The 16,002-nt window shown below is 41.2% G+C and overlaps 1 protein-coding gene across 1 annotated transcript in view; it reads right to left on the bottom strand.

The window, feature by feature from the left end:
- Nucleotides 1-9,241: 9,241 nt before the first annotated feature.
- The window catches only part of LOC125482819 (peptidyl-prolyl cis-trans isomerase C-like), a 9,315-nt gene continuing 2,554 nt past the window's right edge, over nucleotides 9,242-16,002 (bottom strand). The window contains exon 2 of the mRNA XM_048595292.1: nucleotides 9,242-10,024. Coding sequence (XP_048451249.1) covers nucleotides 9,893-10,024 — 132 coding nt within the window. The 3' untranslated portion in view covers nucleotides 9,242-9,892. The remainder of the gene's footprint in view (nucleotides 10,025-16,002) is intronic.

Genomic DNA, 16,002 nt, shown 5'->3' with positions numbered 1-16,002 from the left:
ATTTAGAAATTGTGTGACTTTACAAGGGCATTGAAATAATGAAAATAAGGATGTTGAAGACTTACAACTTTAAGGTACGACACCATGGAAGCAAAAATTATTGGAATAAAGCATAATGTAAAACTATTTTAATATACAATTAATAAAGAAGTTATTTAGTCCAAGTATAAATGTAGCCCTTGCAGATTTGAGCATATAGGCAATGTTTAATCAGATGAGAGGTTATGAAATTTATTTTCTCTCGAAAAAATGTTTGTTTTCAGGATAGATTCTTAGAATAACATGTTTTGGAACTGACCAGAGAGCAGGCTATACTAGAACTGGTAGTGTGCAATGAGATAGGATTAATTAATTGTCTCCTCGTGAAGGCACCCCAGGTAGCAGATACATTTTGGTTTAAAAAGAGTTGGGTCCAAGACTATTTTTAAAAATTAAATAAGGGCAGTTATGAGGATATAAAAGCAGAGTTAGCTAAAGTGAAGTGTTAAAATAGGTTAAAAAAAGGTCAGAGATGTAGTAGCAAATATTTATGGGAATGAATCAGAATATACAGAATAAATATATTCTGTCGAGTAAGAAAAGTTCCAAGGGACAGACCCACAATTTATCATTAACTAGAAATATTAAAGATCATATTAGCCTTGAGGAAACAAAATATTGTGTAAAGCAATTTTGACGGTATTAGGCAAGAACTTTCGAAAGTTGATTGGAGGATGGATGTTCGCAGGTAGAGCGACAGCTGGAAAATGGGAAGCCATCAAAAATGAGATAATGAGAGTCCAGAGACAGAATGCTCCTGTTAGGGTGAAGGGCAAGGCTGGTAGGTGTAGGGAATGCAGGATGACTAGAGAAACTGAGGTTTTGGTCAAGAATAAGAAGGAACCATATGTCAGATATAGACAGCAGAGATTGAGCGAATCTCTAGAAGGGTATAAAGGCAGTAGGAGTATGCTTAAGAGGGAAATCAGGAGGACAAAAATGGGACACAAGATAGCTTTTGCAAACAGGGGTAAGGAGAATCCAAAGAGATTTTACAAATGCATTAAGGACAAAAGAGCAACAAGGGAGAGAATAGGGCCCCTGAAAGGTCAGCAAGACCACCTAAGTGTGGAACCGCAGGAGTTGGGAGAGATACTAAATGAATATTTTGCATCAGTGTTTACTGTGGAGAAGGATATGGAAGATAGAAAATGTGGGGAAATAAATAGCGACATCTTGAAAAATGTCCATATTACAGAGGGGGAGGTGCTGTACTTCTTACAATGCATAAAGGTGGATAAATCCCTGGGACCTGACCAGGTATACCATAAAACTGTGTGGGAAGGTAGGGAAGTGATTACTAGGCCCCTTGCTGAGATATTTCTATCATCAATAACCAAAGGTGAGGTGCTGGAAGCCTAGAGGTTGGCTAACGTGGTGCCAGCTATTTAAGAAAGGTAAGGAAAAGCTGGGCAACTATAAACCAGTGAACCTGACATCAGTGGTGGGCAAGTTGTTGGAGGGAATCCTGAGGGACAGAATGTACATGTATTTGGAAAGGCCAGGACGGATTAGGGATAGTCAACATGGCTTTGTGCTTGGAAAATCATGTCTCACTAACTTGATTGAGTTTTTTGAAGAAGTAACAAAAGGGTTGATGAGGGGAAAGCAGTGGACATGATTTATATGGACTTCAGTAAGGTGTTCAACAAGGTTCCACATGGTAGACCAGTTAGTAAGATTAGATCACATGGAATACAGTGAGAACTAGCCATTTGAATACAGAACTGGCTCAAAAGTCAAAGACAGAGGGTGGTGGTGAAGAGCTGCTTTTCAGACTGGAGGCCTGTGACCAGAGGTGTGCCACAAGGATCAGTGCTGGGTCCACTGCTTTTTGTCATTTATATAAATGACTTGGCTATGAACATGGGAGGAATGGTTAGTAATTTTGCAGATGACACCAAAATTGGAGATGTAGTGGACAGCAAAGAAGGTTACCTCAGAGTGCGAGGAACCTCAATCAGATGGGCCAATGGCCCAAGGAGTGGCAGATGGAGTTTAATTTAGATAAATGTGAGGTGCTGCATTTTGGAAAGGCAAATCAGGGCAGGACTTATACATTTGATGGTAAAGTCCTGAGGAGTGTTGCTGAACAAAGAGACCTTGGAGTGCAGGTTCATAGTTCCTTGAAAGTAGAGTCCCAGGTATATAGGATAGTGAAGAAGGCATTTAATATGCTTGCCATTATTGGTCAGTGCATTGAGTATAGGAGTTGGGAGGTCATGTTACAGCTGTACAGGACATTGGTTAAGGAATACTGTGCGCAATTCTGGTTTCCCCGCTGTAGGGAGGTTTTGAAACTTTCAAGGGTTCAGAAAAAATTTACAAGGATGTTGCCAGAGTCAGACAGTTTGAGCTTTCAGGAGACACTGAATAGGCTGGGGCGATTTTCCCTGGAGCGTCAGAGGCTGAGGGGTGGCCTTATAGAAGTTTATAAAATCATGAGGGGCATGGATAGGGTGAACAGCCAAGGTCTTTCTCCCGGGGTGGCAGAGTTCAAAACTAGAAGGCATAGGTTTAAGGTGAGAGGGGAAAGATTTAAAAGGGACCTAAGAAACAACATTTTTCACACAGAGAGTAGTACACATATGGAATGAGCTGCCAGAGTAAGTGGTGGACGTTGGTACAATTACAACAGTTAAAAAGCATCCAGATGGGTATATGAATAGGAAAGGTTCAGAGGGACATGGGCCAAATGCTGGAAAATGGGACTAGATTAATTTAGGATATATGGTCGGCATGGACGAGTTGGACCGAAGGATCTGTATCTGTGCTGTACAACTCTACTTCTCTTTGACTGATAGCAGTCTGAAGATTGGCAAGAATGTCAAAAAGTGACCACAAAATTGAGAAAGAAAGGAAAAGTTAGATTATAAGAAAAAGCTATCCAGAAATATAACAGAGGTAGTAAGAATTTCTATAAATATATAAAAGAAGTAACACAGAGTTGGTCCTACCAAAAAGTTAAACTGGACAAAACGCAGATGAATTAAACAAATATTTTGCAGTTTTCACTAGAGACGTTACAAGTAAGAAGAGCAGAAGTTCAAATAATTGAGTCTGCTCTGCTATTCAATGAGATCATGGCTGATCTGATACTCCTTAACACCACTTTCCTGCCTTTTCCCCATAGCCATCAATTTTTTTTACTGACTACAATTCTGTCTACCTATGTCCTGAATGTACTTAACGATCCAGCCTCGACAGCCCATTATAGCAAATAATTCCACAAACCTTTTGAGATAACAAGTTCCTCCTCATCTCCTTCTTAAATGGGCAACCCCTTATTTTATGGTGAGATTTTGTCCTGTGGTCCTAGACCCTGCCAGAAGGGAGAACTGTTCTACATCTACCTTGGCAAGTCTCCTAAGAATCTGACATCCCAGAAACAGCAATAAAACAGGAAATAGAAGGGAGGGAGGAGCTCAGGAAAACCACAATCACCAGAGAGGTGTTACTGAGTAAATGGGCAAGCTGACAATGCTCAGATCCTGATGGAATCTATTCCTAGAGTCTTAAAAGAAGTGACAAGTGTGATAGTTGATGCATTGATTGTATTTTTTCAAAACACCTTTGATTTGGGGGCAAACCTATTAGATTAGAAAGTAGCAAATGTAACTCTTTTATTCAAAAAGTGGGGGAGACAGAAAACAGGAAAATATAGAACAGTTAGCTTAACATCTATTAGTAGTTATTATTAAAGAAGTTATAACAAGCATTTGGATATGTTCAACACAATCAGACAGAGCCAGCATGGTTTTGTGAATGGGCATTCACGTATAAGCAATCCATTGAAGCTCTTTGTGGAGGTAGCATGTGCAGCAGATAAAGGGGAAATGGTGGATGTACCACATTGAGATTTCCTTAGGACAGCTTCAAAAAAGGTGCCATATCAAAAGGCATTGAATAACATAAAAGCTGATGATGTAGGTGATAGCACATTGATGTGGGTAGAAGATTGACTGGCTAATAGGAAGCAGAGGAGGTTTAAATAGGTATTTTCAAATTGACAATATGTAATGAGTGGTATGCCACAGGGATTGGTGCTGCAACCTCAATTATTTACAATTTATCTGAATGATTTGGATGAAGCAAAGGATGGTTTGCTTGGAAAATTTGCTGATGATGCAAAGATAGGTAGGAAATTAAACTGTGAAGAGGACTTAAGGAAGATACAAAAAGATAATAATGGGCCAACTGAGTGGGCAAACGTGTGGAAAATGGTGTATAATGTGAGAAAATGTGAAATTGTCCATTTTGGCAGGAAGAATACAAAAAGCATATTATTATCTAAATTGTGAGAGATTGCAGAGTTCTGAGATGCAGAGGGATCTGGGTGTCCTCATGAATGATTCAAAAAATGTTCATGTACATGTACAGCTAGTAATTAGGAAAGCTAATAAAATGTTTAATCATTAGTTTAGTTTGGGATTATGTTCAGCATGGACTGGTTGGACAAAAGGGTCTGTCTTTGTGCTGTATGAGTCTATGATGAGCCTATGATACAAAGTAGGAAGTGTGTTTTTCAATTATACAGGACAATGGTGAGACTGCATCTGGACTATTGTGCACAGTATTTAAAAGAAGGATGTAATCAAAGTTTTGGCAAAAATCTGTAGCTTGGGTTGTGGGTGAGGTTGTTGACTTGCTCGCTGAGCTGGTTTGTTCTTGTTCAGGCGTTTCATCACCATGCTAGGTAACATCATCAGTGGAGCCTCCGATGAAACGGTGTTATTCTACTTCACTTGGAATTTATACTGTCTGGTCCATTGTGATGAGTACTGTCATTTCCGGTTTTTGATCTGTATGGGTTTGTATATGGGGTCCAATTTTATATGTTTTTTTATTATATTACGGGTCGAGAACCATGCCTCTAGGAATTCCCGTGCGCGTCTATGTTTGGCTTGGGCTACTATAGTTACGATGTCCCAGTTAAACTGATGACCTTCATTGTCTGAGTGTACTGATATTAAGGAAAGTTCGTTGTGTCGTTTTGCTGCTAGCTGATGTTCATGTATTCTGATGGTTCGTTTCCTTCCTGTCTGTCCTATGTAATATTTGTGGCAATTGTTGCATGGTATTTTGTAAACCACGTTGGTTCTGCATGTTGTGGGAATTGGGTCTTTAATCCTTGTGTTTGTCGTAGAGTGGCTGTGGGCTTGTGGGCCACCATGATTCCTCATGGTCTTAGGAGTCTTGTTGTCAGTTCTGGTCTGTTCTTGATGTATGGCAGTGTGGCCAGTGTGTTAGGGCGTACTGTGCCCTCCTGTTGTTGTCTGTTTAGTAGGCACCTGTAGATGAAGTTGCGGTGATATCTGTTTATAGCGAGGATTTTGTATAGGTATCCCCGCAACTCATGCACAATTCCAGCTCTTTCACAGCCAACTTGTCAATTAAGCTAGTACTGCCCTTAGGGTTCTCTTACCTCCAATCTCCTGACCTACAGCATGTAAATGCCACTCCTGGTTTTCGTTGTGCACCAACTCTCAGCAGTGCCACTGGCCCTGAACGCTAATGTTCTGAACCCCCTAATGCAGCAAACAGCTCCCAATCATCTCCTGAGCACCAAGTGCAAAGAACTACAAAGCAGCTGCTGGGGCTTCAATAAGCTCTCAACTCCTCAGAGCTAGCAGCAACACTTTAGCTGTATTGAGCTATATGTTTGACCCCCTTCCTCTTACAAAAACTGCCCTTAAACTACTGCTTATTGATCCTTGAACCATTTTGATTGACCTTTGAAACATTCCCACAGGGTCACAAATTTAATACATGGTATAATCAAATGATTTCCTAATTCCTTCATGGATATGGGATGGCAGTCTAAGTCACTATTTATTGCTTTACCTAATTACCCTGGAAAAGGTAGTGGTGAGCTGCAGCACTTGGGGTACAGGGCGACACACAGTGCTGATAGGAATGGATTTCCAGGATTTTGACCCAGTGACTGTGAAGGAACAGTAATATTCTTTCAAGTTTGCATAATATGTGCCTTGGAGAGGACCCTGCACATAGTAGGATCTGCTGCCTTTGAGCTTCTAGGTGAGTGTGGTCCCTGGTTTGAGTGGTACTTTGTAAGTTGCTGCAGTGCATCTTGTAGATAGTAGACAATGCCACTGCTATGTGTTGGTGGTGTAGGGAGTGAATGTTTACAAGTTGTGGAAGTGGTGCCAATCAAGTGGACTGCTTCGTCTGGGATGGTATCAAGCTTCTTGAGTGTTGTTGGAGCTGTATCTAACCAGGCAAGTGGAGAGTATTCCATCACACTCCTGACTTGTACCTTGTAGATGCTGGACAGGCTTTGGGGAGACAGAAGGTGAATTATCATGAGTTCCTTGCAGCCAACCTGCTTTTGTAGCCATTATATTTATATAGTCGATTTAATTCAGTTTCTGGTCAATGATGACCTCCAGAATGTTGGTGGGGTTGGAAATTTAGTGATTATATTACCGTTGAATATCAAGGAGAGATGGTTAGATTCTCTCTAATTTAAGACAGTCATTGATTGATACTTGTGTGATGGTACAATTAATTATCAGCTATTAACCCAATGCTGAAAGTTGCCTAGATTTTGCTGTAAATGTATGTAGACTGCTTTAGTGCAATCATCAATAAAGATCCTCACTTCTGACCTGATGATAGAGGGAAGGTCATAAATGAAGCAGTTGTGTATGGCTGGGCCTAGGTGACTGATTCTGAGGAATTCCTGCAGAGATGTCCTTGGATTAACCTGCAGCATCCATAAATGTCTTCCTTTCTGCTGGCTATAGCTCCAAACAATGGAGATTTTTTGCCTGATACCTCTTGTCTCCAGTTTCACTAGGATTCCTTAATGCCGTGCTCAGTCAAATGCTGCCTTGATGTAAAGGGCAGTCAGTCTCACCATATCTCTAGACCAAGGCTGTAACGAGGTCAGAAGCTGAGTGATCCTGATGGAACCAAACTGAGCATCAGTGAGCAGGTTATTCCTGATTAAAGGCTGTTTTTGATCACACTGCTGAGAACTCTACCATCATTTTGCTATCATCAAGTATCGATTGATAGAGCACAATTTGTCGGGTTAGGTTTCTCATGTTTTTTGTGGACAATACTCACCCAGAAATTATCCACATTGCTGGGTCGTTGCCAAAGTTGTAACTGTACTGCAACAACTTTGCTAAAGGGTGCAGCTAGCCCTGGAGCACAATTCTTCTGTGCTAATGCCAGAATACTGTCAGGACCCATAGGGACTGCAGTATCTACTGTCTTCAGCCATTTCTTTATGGGACCTGGAGTTAATTGAATTGGTTGAAGAGTGGAATCTGTGATGTTCTGAACCTCTGAAAGAGGCTGAGATAGATCATTCACTTCTTATGAAGCAGTGATCAACACCCCCACCCCAATAACTGAAACCAAAACACCCAGAGAAGCTCACCTCGCCTCATAATCTGTTAAAGGAAATGTGAAAAGTGGTAAAACCTGCCTTTCAGCCCCAATCTGTTATAAAGGGAGGTTAAATAAAATGAACTCCTGACAACGACTCTATAATCACCAAGTAACAATGTAGCTATCTAACTCTAACAGGGAAAAATTAACAGAAGCACTAACAAACCAAACAATTCCCTCATAACTACTTAACTATTCCCAAATAGAACAAAATTCTAATGGTATTCTGTTCCAATAAATACAAGTCCCACTTCTATAAACCAAATTAATCGAAAAAAACTTAAAACTTATTCTCTTTAAAGAACAGTTAGGATACATCCCCAGAATTCTCCGCGTCCTCAGCACTTATTCTCTGTCCAGGATGCCTTTCTCTGTCGAGTTCTTGTGTCAGGAATATTAGCTGAGTCAGATGGTTGTTTTCCGAGAATTTAGAGGATTCTGAGAGCTTAGAGAATTCTGCGAGAGCCAGTGATTTTTTTCTTTAGTGCTGCTGGTTGTTAACTGTAACAGAACTGTAACTTCAAATGAGGAAAAATGAGATTAAAATGGTTAGGTGGTTTTTTTTGACCATCACAGACTTGATGGCCCATCAAGTCTGTGATGGTCAAAAAAAAGAACTTTTTCTGTACTATAGGTCTCTATAACTCTCCTCTTTTGTAGTGGGGTGCAAAATGCGTCTACCCAGAAATGCAACCCACAGGTTTGATCGTGGTGACAATATTTCAAGGCGATTGTATGCTTGTTTTGCTGCTGATGTCTTGACAGCCTTAGACCTGACATCAGTTTTCATTTGCCACTGTGGAAGTGCATAGCCACAACCTTGCAGCTTTCTTCGAGGTCAACACTGAGGGCTATTGTTTCACTCCTACTATGAAGCCCAGAACAATGACTCAAAATATAGCAGCTTGATCTTCATTTTGCTTTGGCTCAAATATTAAATAATTATAATCATAATTGTAAACTTTGATAAATTGTTTATGTAATTAGGTTCTGTTATGATTTGGAAAATGATCTCCCAGTTTTGTCAGGAATCATCACAATAAAGATCTGACATAGGCAATAAAATTGCACTCAACTTCAGCAGATCAGATAGGCATATAGATGATAATATAAGGTAGGGGTGGAGGTTAGATAGACTTTAGGTTTAGGGTAAAATTTCGGCACAACATCGTGGGCCGAAGGGCCTGTACTGTGATGTACTGATCTATGTTCTATGTTCTATAAGTTCATCGCAAACTAAACAAAGAAGTTATTTACACTGGCTAACATTACTCTTAGAAACCCATTTTTACACATATGTTTACAATCCATAACATATTAAGACGTTTAATATTGATGACAAATATTTAATTTCTTTAGTTTTATTTTAAAAAATCATTCCTTGAGAAGGTGATGGTGAGCAATTTTCTTCAACCACTACAGTCTACTTGAAATGGGTAAACCAACAATGCTGTTAGGAAGGGAATTCCAGGATCTTGATCAACAACAGTGAAGAATCAGTATATATTTCCAAGTATTTTTTGACTGGATTTATGATTGTCACACATACAGTGAAAAGTTTTGTTTTGTGAGCAGTACAGACAGATCATACCATACAAAGTCAGGATGCTAAGAACAAGTGGTGATGTTGCTATGTATCTGCTGTCCTTGTCCTTCTAGGTAACCAAAGGTCTACGGCTGTTTCCACTTAAGTAGCATTTTTGATTAAAATCATTAAGAAAATATTATAATAATGTAACTTTTCTGGCTGAGAACAAATTTCATCATAGTACGTTATCTGTTAGGTTGCAAATATAACTTTAATAAAAATGATACTATACAAGTAACATATTTGTGAAACAGCATTTTTATAAAAGTTTAAGTGGAACAAAGTAAAGAGCATTGCAAATAATGTAAACAGGACTGAATAGTTCTGCAATTTCATAGTTGTACTAAAAACATAGGCCTAAAATTTATCCCCAATTTATGTATTCGTTGCACCTGAATGGTGAGATCTAATATTGCATCAAGATTGGGCCTCGGGTCTTATTTTAACAGAGCCAGTACGTGATGTAAGCCCACAGGGAGTCAACAGTTATGCCACTGCTAATTTTATATCATCTGTCATTAAAGTGGGTCAGGTCACAGTGATTGGGGATGGGTTTGCAGGAGAGTGGGGCCAATTAATCGCCTTAACATTTTGTCACAGGAGTGCTTCTGCTTTCCACAGCTCCACATTCAGAGAAGCTTCTCATAGAGAAAGGATGCTCCGCACACCCATATCTAGATTACTGCATTGTAAATAATCTTTGAAATGTATGAGTCAATCCTTGCTCGAGAAGTCCAGTAGAAAATGTAGAATAATGCTTTGGTATATCACTAACAAAGATGTTACAAGAAACTGTCATCCTCTCATATCCTGTGTTATTCCTGAGTGACACTGGTCTGCTATCTAGTCATCTTCATTTACTTCAACCACAAAAGGTGTTTTCACGTCTATCTTGCCACTATTTACAATCACACAGTCTTGAAGAGGTAGGTTTTCATTGTTTGTTTCCTGGAGCTCTATCATGTGTACCACAGGCTTAAAAAATGAAAAAAAAAATCTGTTAGTAACATTCTGGAAGAATTATTAAATTTACATTTTTTACAGTCCTCAACAGATACCGTATCATCAGGACCAATGTGACAGTTAATTATGGTCCCATGCGTCCCAAACTCACCTTTATTGCAACAGTTAATTGGAATTTTGCATGGAATGTTCTCCAATTATGCTCATTCCTGCTCCCATTTTCTTTAACTATGTTCAACCCCAAATGTCCTGATAATCTGGAACATAAGCTAGGGGACCCAGAAAGAAGAAGAGCCCAAGACAGGCATTAAGTGTGATCTAGAGGCATCAGAACAAAAGAAGACCCCTAAACAGGCAGTCAGTACCACTACGGGGAGGAGGCCAGAAAAGATGCAGTAGCAATCAGTCAGAGACAGAGCTAAATACATCGGAGATGTTGGAATTGGTTCTTGCTGTACTAAAGAGAAAGAAATTAGCTATGTGTGACTTTCTTGTAAGTGGTTAAGGTCTTTCCTATTATTAAACGATACTATACAAGTGACATATTTGTGAAACAGCATTTTTATAAAAGTTTAAGTGGAACAAAGTAAAGAGCATTGCAAATAATGTAAACAGGACTGAATAGTTCTGCAATTTCATAGTTGTACTAAAAACATAGGCCTAAAATTTATCCCCAATTTATGTATTCGTTGCACCTGAACGGTGAGATCTAATATTGCATCAAGATTGGGCCTCGGGTCTCATTTTAACAGAGCCAGTACGTGATGTAAGCCCACAGGGAGTCAACAGTTATGCCACTGCTAACTTTAAATCATCTGTCATTAAAGTGGGTTAGGTCACAGTGATTGGGGATGTGTTTGCAGGAGAGTGGGGCCAATTAATCGCCTTAACATTTTGTTACAGGAGTGCTTCTGCTCTTCACAGCTCCATATTCAGAGAAGCTTCTCATAGAGAAAGGATCCTCCGCATCCAATTTGTTACAACTTGCCAACTAAAAGAAACCAATTTATCCCAACTTTCTGCTTCCTGCCAGCTAACCAATCCTACTTTCATTCTAATATGTTACCATGATGCCATGTGCTCTAATCTTGTAGTGTAATCTTTAGAACATAAGAAATAGAAGCAGGACTTAGCCCTTCAAGGCTGCTCTGCCATTCTATAAGATTGTGGCTGATGTTCTAATTTACACCATTTTCCTGCACTATCCCAGCATCCCATGATGTTTTTAATGCGTACAAGTCTATGAATCTCAGTTTTGAACTTGCTCAATGTCCTCTGAAGTGGGGATTTAGAATTTCCTCCTCATCTCTGTCCTAAATGGTTTTCCCTTATTCTAAGACTGTTTCCCCTGGTTCAGGACTAGTCTTGTTAACCACAAGAGGCTCTTCTAGTTAGACCAGGAATTGGTCTACATTCGCCACATTAGATCCAACCAACTCTGTAGAATCCTAGCCACTTTGTAGCAACTTTCATCATGAGAATCAGATCATACAGCATTGTGAACTGGCCTGCCCAGAGAACAAACATTAGAGCTAAGGTCCTCTCTCCTAACAATTTCAATCATCTCCCTAAATAGCAGAGCTACCACACTACCTTTCCCAGCATCCCGTTCTTCATGATTGTCAAATACCCTTGGATTTTGTGGTTTCTGCTTTGGTTTCCCTATATCCATGTTTCCCTAGTTGCTATCAGGTCATAAATGAATTGCTATTTGAACTGATAATTCATCTGGTTTATTGTTGTTTAATGTGGTACTTTATCCAATGCCCTTTCGAAATCCAAGTAGGCTGCATTCACAGGTTCCCTCCTTTCTAACTTGCTTATTAGCGCCTCAAAAAGATTCAATTTAATTAGGTAAATACAATCTCCCTTTCACAAAGCTATGTTGAGTCTGCTTGAATGTATATATGTAGAGCTATCCAGTGTTTGCAGCATTGGGATGGAATACAGCTGACTTTCAATGGAGGAGACTGCAGATCGCCTTTGAGCAGCCAAGTCAGCAACACCAAGCAGCTTTATGAGGCCAGCTTCAGACAGCGCCACCTCAACAGGGCGGTAGTGGTCTGGGCCAATTGGCTGGCAGCTGGAAATGTGGGGGGTTGAAGAACAAATGTTGTCCCCCTGAGAGAAGATGAAGCCCCTGCTACTGTCTTAGTGCAGTACCTGAGCAATCCTATTGAAGGACATGTTTGCTGGACTGTTAGGACACTGCAAGCTGCTTGATCACTGCTATCCATAGTCACAGTGGCACCAGCTTGGCAGAAAGCTGCGTTTGCTCAACTTCAGTCTGAGATTGCGCTGGAATACTCAGGCATTTGACAGAAACTGTTCATTCTGCAAGTGAAGCTCAGACAGCAGTTATCAGAAGCTGCATTATGGCTAGTTCCTCAAGTGGAGTCGAACAACGTTTTCATGCTCAAAAGGATGGGTCTGAAGCTCTGCACAAAGTCCAATGTCAGATTGGTGTCAGGCTCATCCATTTTCATTAACTTTGACTGCAGGTTTCTCGCAGTTTTCCCACTGCACCAAGTATCTTGTCGGGTTTTGCCATCAGCCCATTTCTGCAGCCTGGCCACCAAACTCTTCATTTGAGTTCTCTATAAAAGTTGTATGTGACTTTGTCCTCTGGCAAGCTGGTGTTTGTGCGATCTTTGTCGCTATGCCTTGGTTGCAGCCCACTCTCTCATCATGTGCTAATCTTGCCTCTGATCCATCCTCTAAGATATACATAGTTTCCGCATCTGAGCTGGTGACTGTGAGTGTGACCGAGCAGGCTGCACTTAGGTAACTGAAAGAGAAATAGCACATGGGTAAGGAAGGGTGGTGATGGTGGTGCGGAGGAGCATGGAAAAAGTAAGATACTTACACATTTTGAAAATTGTAAGTCAGAAGAAGTTGGAGAATGAAAAAAGATGAAGGGTGCAAGAAGGAGAATGAGAGTATCATTATTTTTAGTGTTTTCACTATCAGCTCCTAAGACCTCAACAACAGTTTTTCTGATAGTGGGGTGTAGACAGCACTGTCTCCCCAGGGAAGTAAGGAGATGCAGACATGGTTTTCCCCCTCCAGTTAATTCCTCTTATTTTCTCTTGTGCATTACCTTCTCCTGCAAGAGAGAGGGAACAGCCTCAGCGATTATTGTGCAATATGTTTAGATGATGTGGCTGTTCTGGATGTGTTGCGAGTTGGGATATGTGGATCGGAGGCATTTTTTTTGTTTGTTCATGGGATGTGAGCATTGCTGGCAAAGCTGACATTCACTGCTCAATCCTAAATGTCCTTGAGAAGGTGGGGGTGATATGCTTTCTTTCAGTCTATGTTGTGTAGATACACCCATACTGCTGTTAGGGCAGGATTATCAGGAACGTGTTCAACGATAGCAAAGGAATAGTTCATAGTTCAGAGAATCCCTACAGTGTGCAAACAGGCCCTTCAGCCCAACAAGTCCACACGGCCCATCCAAACAAGCATCCCACCCAGACCCATTCCCCTAATTTCCTATGTTTAACCCACCTAACCTAAACACAATGGGCAACTTGGCATGGCCAATCCACCTACCCTGCACATCTTTGGACTGTGGGAGTAAACCGGAGCACTCAGAGGAAACCCACACAGACACGGGGAGATTGTGCAAACTCCACACAGACAGTTGCCCGAGGCTGGAATCGAACCTGGGTCCCTGGCACTGTGAGGCAGCAGTGCTAACCACTGAGCCACCATGCCACCCCAAGAAACCTGGGCTCATCTAGGAGTTGAACCCAGGACTTCTTGCATGTCACCGTTGTACAGTACCCTAAGCGAGATTCATACCCCTAGACCAAAAAGCCATCTAATGGTGATAAAGTTCCAAGACAGGATGGTACACAAGTTTGAGATGAACTTGAAAGTGATGACATTCCCTTGTGTCTGTTACCTGTGTTTTTCTAAGTGGTTGAGATTGCAGATTTGAAATGTTCTATTAAAGAAACGTGCATTTTATAGATGGTACACAATGTAGTCATTGCACATCAAAGAACATTCTGATGCCATCAGACTATTCAAGATAGAAGATACACAGGTTTGAAAATGAATGATTGATGCGTTGCTTGCGAGGGTGGTGGAGACAGCTACTCTCGCAACATTTAAGAATCAGCAGAATGAGCACTTAAAATGCCAAGGCATTCTAGGCTATGGATGGAGTACAGGTAAATGGGATTAGTGCAGAGTGGTATTTTTGGTCTGCTTGGCTATGGTGGGCCAAAGGGCCTGTTTCTATGCTGTACAACTCTATGGCTACGACACTAGTAGTGGAATGAGTGAATGTTGAAGGTGGTGTGCGGGATGCTAATCAAACAAGCTACTTGGTCATGGATAGTGTCAAATTTCTTGAGTATTATGGGGCAGCATTTATCCAAACAAGTGGAGAATATTCCATTGCACTCCTGACTTCTGCTTTATATTAGTGCTGAACGGAAGATGAAACATATGATTGTTAGGAATGAGTCTTGACTGATAGATGTTATTGATGGGAAGTGTAGCATAAGTGTGGTGATGAGCAGGGATTGAGGTTCATGGTACCGTTGATAGGATATGGCATTAGAGATACATTCAATGACCTTGGATACTCATAGTGAGACATTGAACTTCTTGCAGCATTGCATCCAGGAACTTGGCATTGACTTCTGGAATTAGCCTCTTCACTGCGTGCTTGGAGGCCCTCCTGGTGAGCCGTTAGTACAGGACTTTGCTGCACCTTTCCACCAAGAGCTCTGGCGTGGCATCAGAAAACCTAAGTGCTTGCTCTCTCCCATGTTCAGCCACTCCCAACGCCTGCTCCAGCCATATGCACTTTTGCTTTAAATAGGTGCAGGCAAGTTTCCAAGTTGGCAAACATAAAAGCAAAAGCCTGCAAATGCTGGAAATCTGAAATCAAAACTGAAAATTCTGACAACACCAGATGAGGCAGCGTGTCTGGGCAGTGAAATAAAGATAATGTGTGGATCTAATGCCCGTCCTCTCACCCCATGGTGGGTTAAAAGGTAGTAGATGTCATTGGATGGCGAGGGAGGGTGCAGGATGGGAAGCCCATCATACTCCCAATTCCCCATTGGTATTCAAGCATTGACTGCCATGCCAGTCACTGACTTGGGAGGCTGCCCAGTAAAGCCTGCCAGTTTCCAATCCCTCCTGCAGGCTCGGGTGCAGTACCAACAGTGACCACCACTGCAGCGGAGTGCTGCTGGTCTTTGATTGGTTGAAAGACATTGGGTCAGGGCTTCTGCCCTGCTGGGCCTTTAAGTGAGTGGGAGGTCCAACAATATCCAGGTAAGTGGCTGACTGTGTGGTAATTGTGTCAGAAGTGACACAGGGCTCAAGACTGCTCCCTAACCAGTGAGCAGGCTCCCCTCTCCAATGCCAACCCCCTCCCAATGCATTCAGTTAGATAAATTCCACCCCCATTTTTCAAGTAAATGGCCTTTCATCAGAGTGATAAAAGATCATCTTCTTGAAATGGTAATTCAATTTCTCTTTCTAAAGATGTTGCCTGACCAGCTAAATAGTTCCAGTGTTTTCTGTTTTATTACCTTTTTTGGGAGGTCCCTGGTGAGATGAGCAGACCATTAAAAGCATGCTGAGGGCTGACTGCATGCAGTACTCATGTAAATGAGCAGGCAGTATGAAGATTACACCTTGTGTATAGTGCATCCAATGAGTCATTTGCACAGAATATCCCCACACCCATTTTCAGTGTCTATGCATCAGCCACCAGCCTACTTAAGAACATATAAATAATCTTCCATTTCATGTTCACATTCAGGCCAACAAAAAGTGTACTGGATATACCTTTCACATGGAAACAGAAAACAACTGACTTAGTATGTAGAGATAGTAGGAACTGCAGATGCTGGAGAATCCGAGACAACAAGGTGCAGGGCTGGATGAACACAGCAGGCCAAGCAGCATCATAGGAGCAGAGAGGCTGACGTTTCGGGCCTAGACCCTTCATCAGA

This window comes from Rhincodon typus, chromosome 3 (genome assembly GCF_021869965.1).
Source record: "Rhincodon typus isolate 14 chromosome 3, sRhiTyp1.1, whole genome shotgun sequence".
NCBI classification, from domain to species: Eukaryota; Metazoa; Chordata; class Chondrichthyes; order Orectolobiformes; family Rhincodontidae; genus Rhincodon; species Rhincodon typus.
This window is presented reverse-complemented; position numbering and strand designations above follow the sequence as displayed.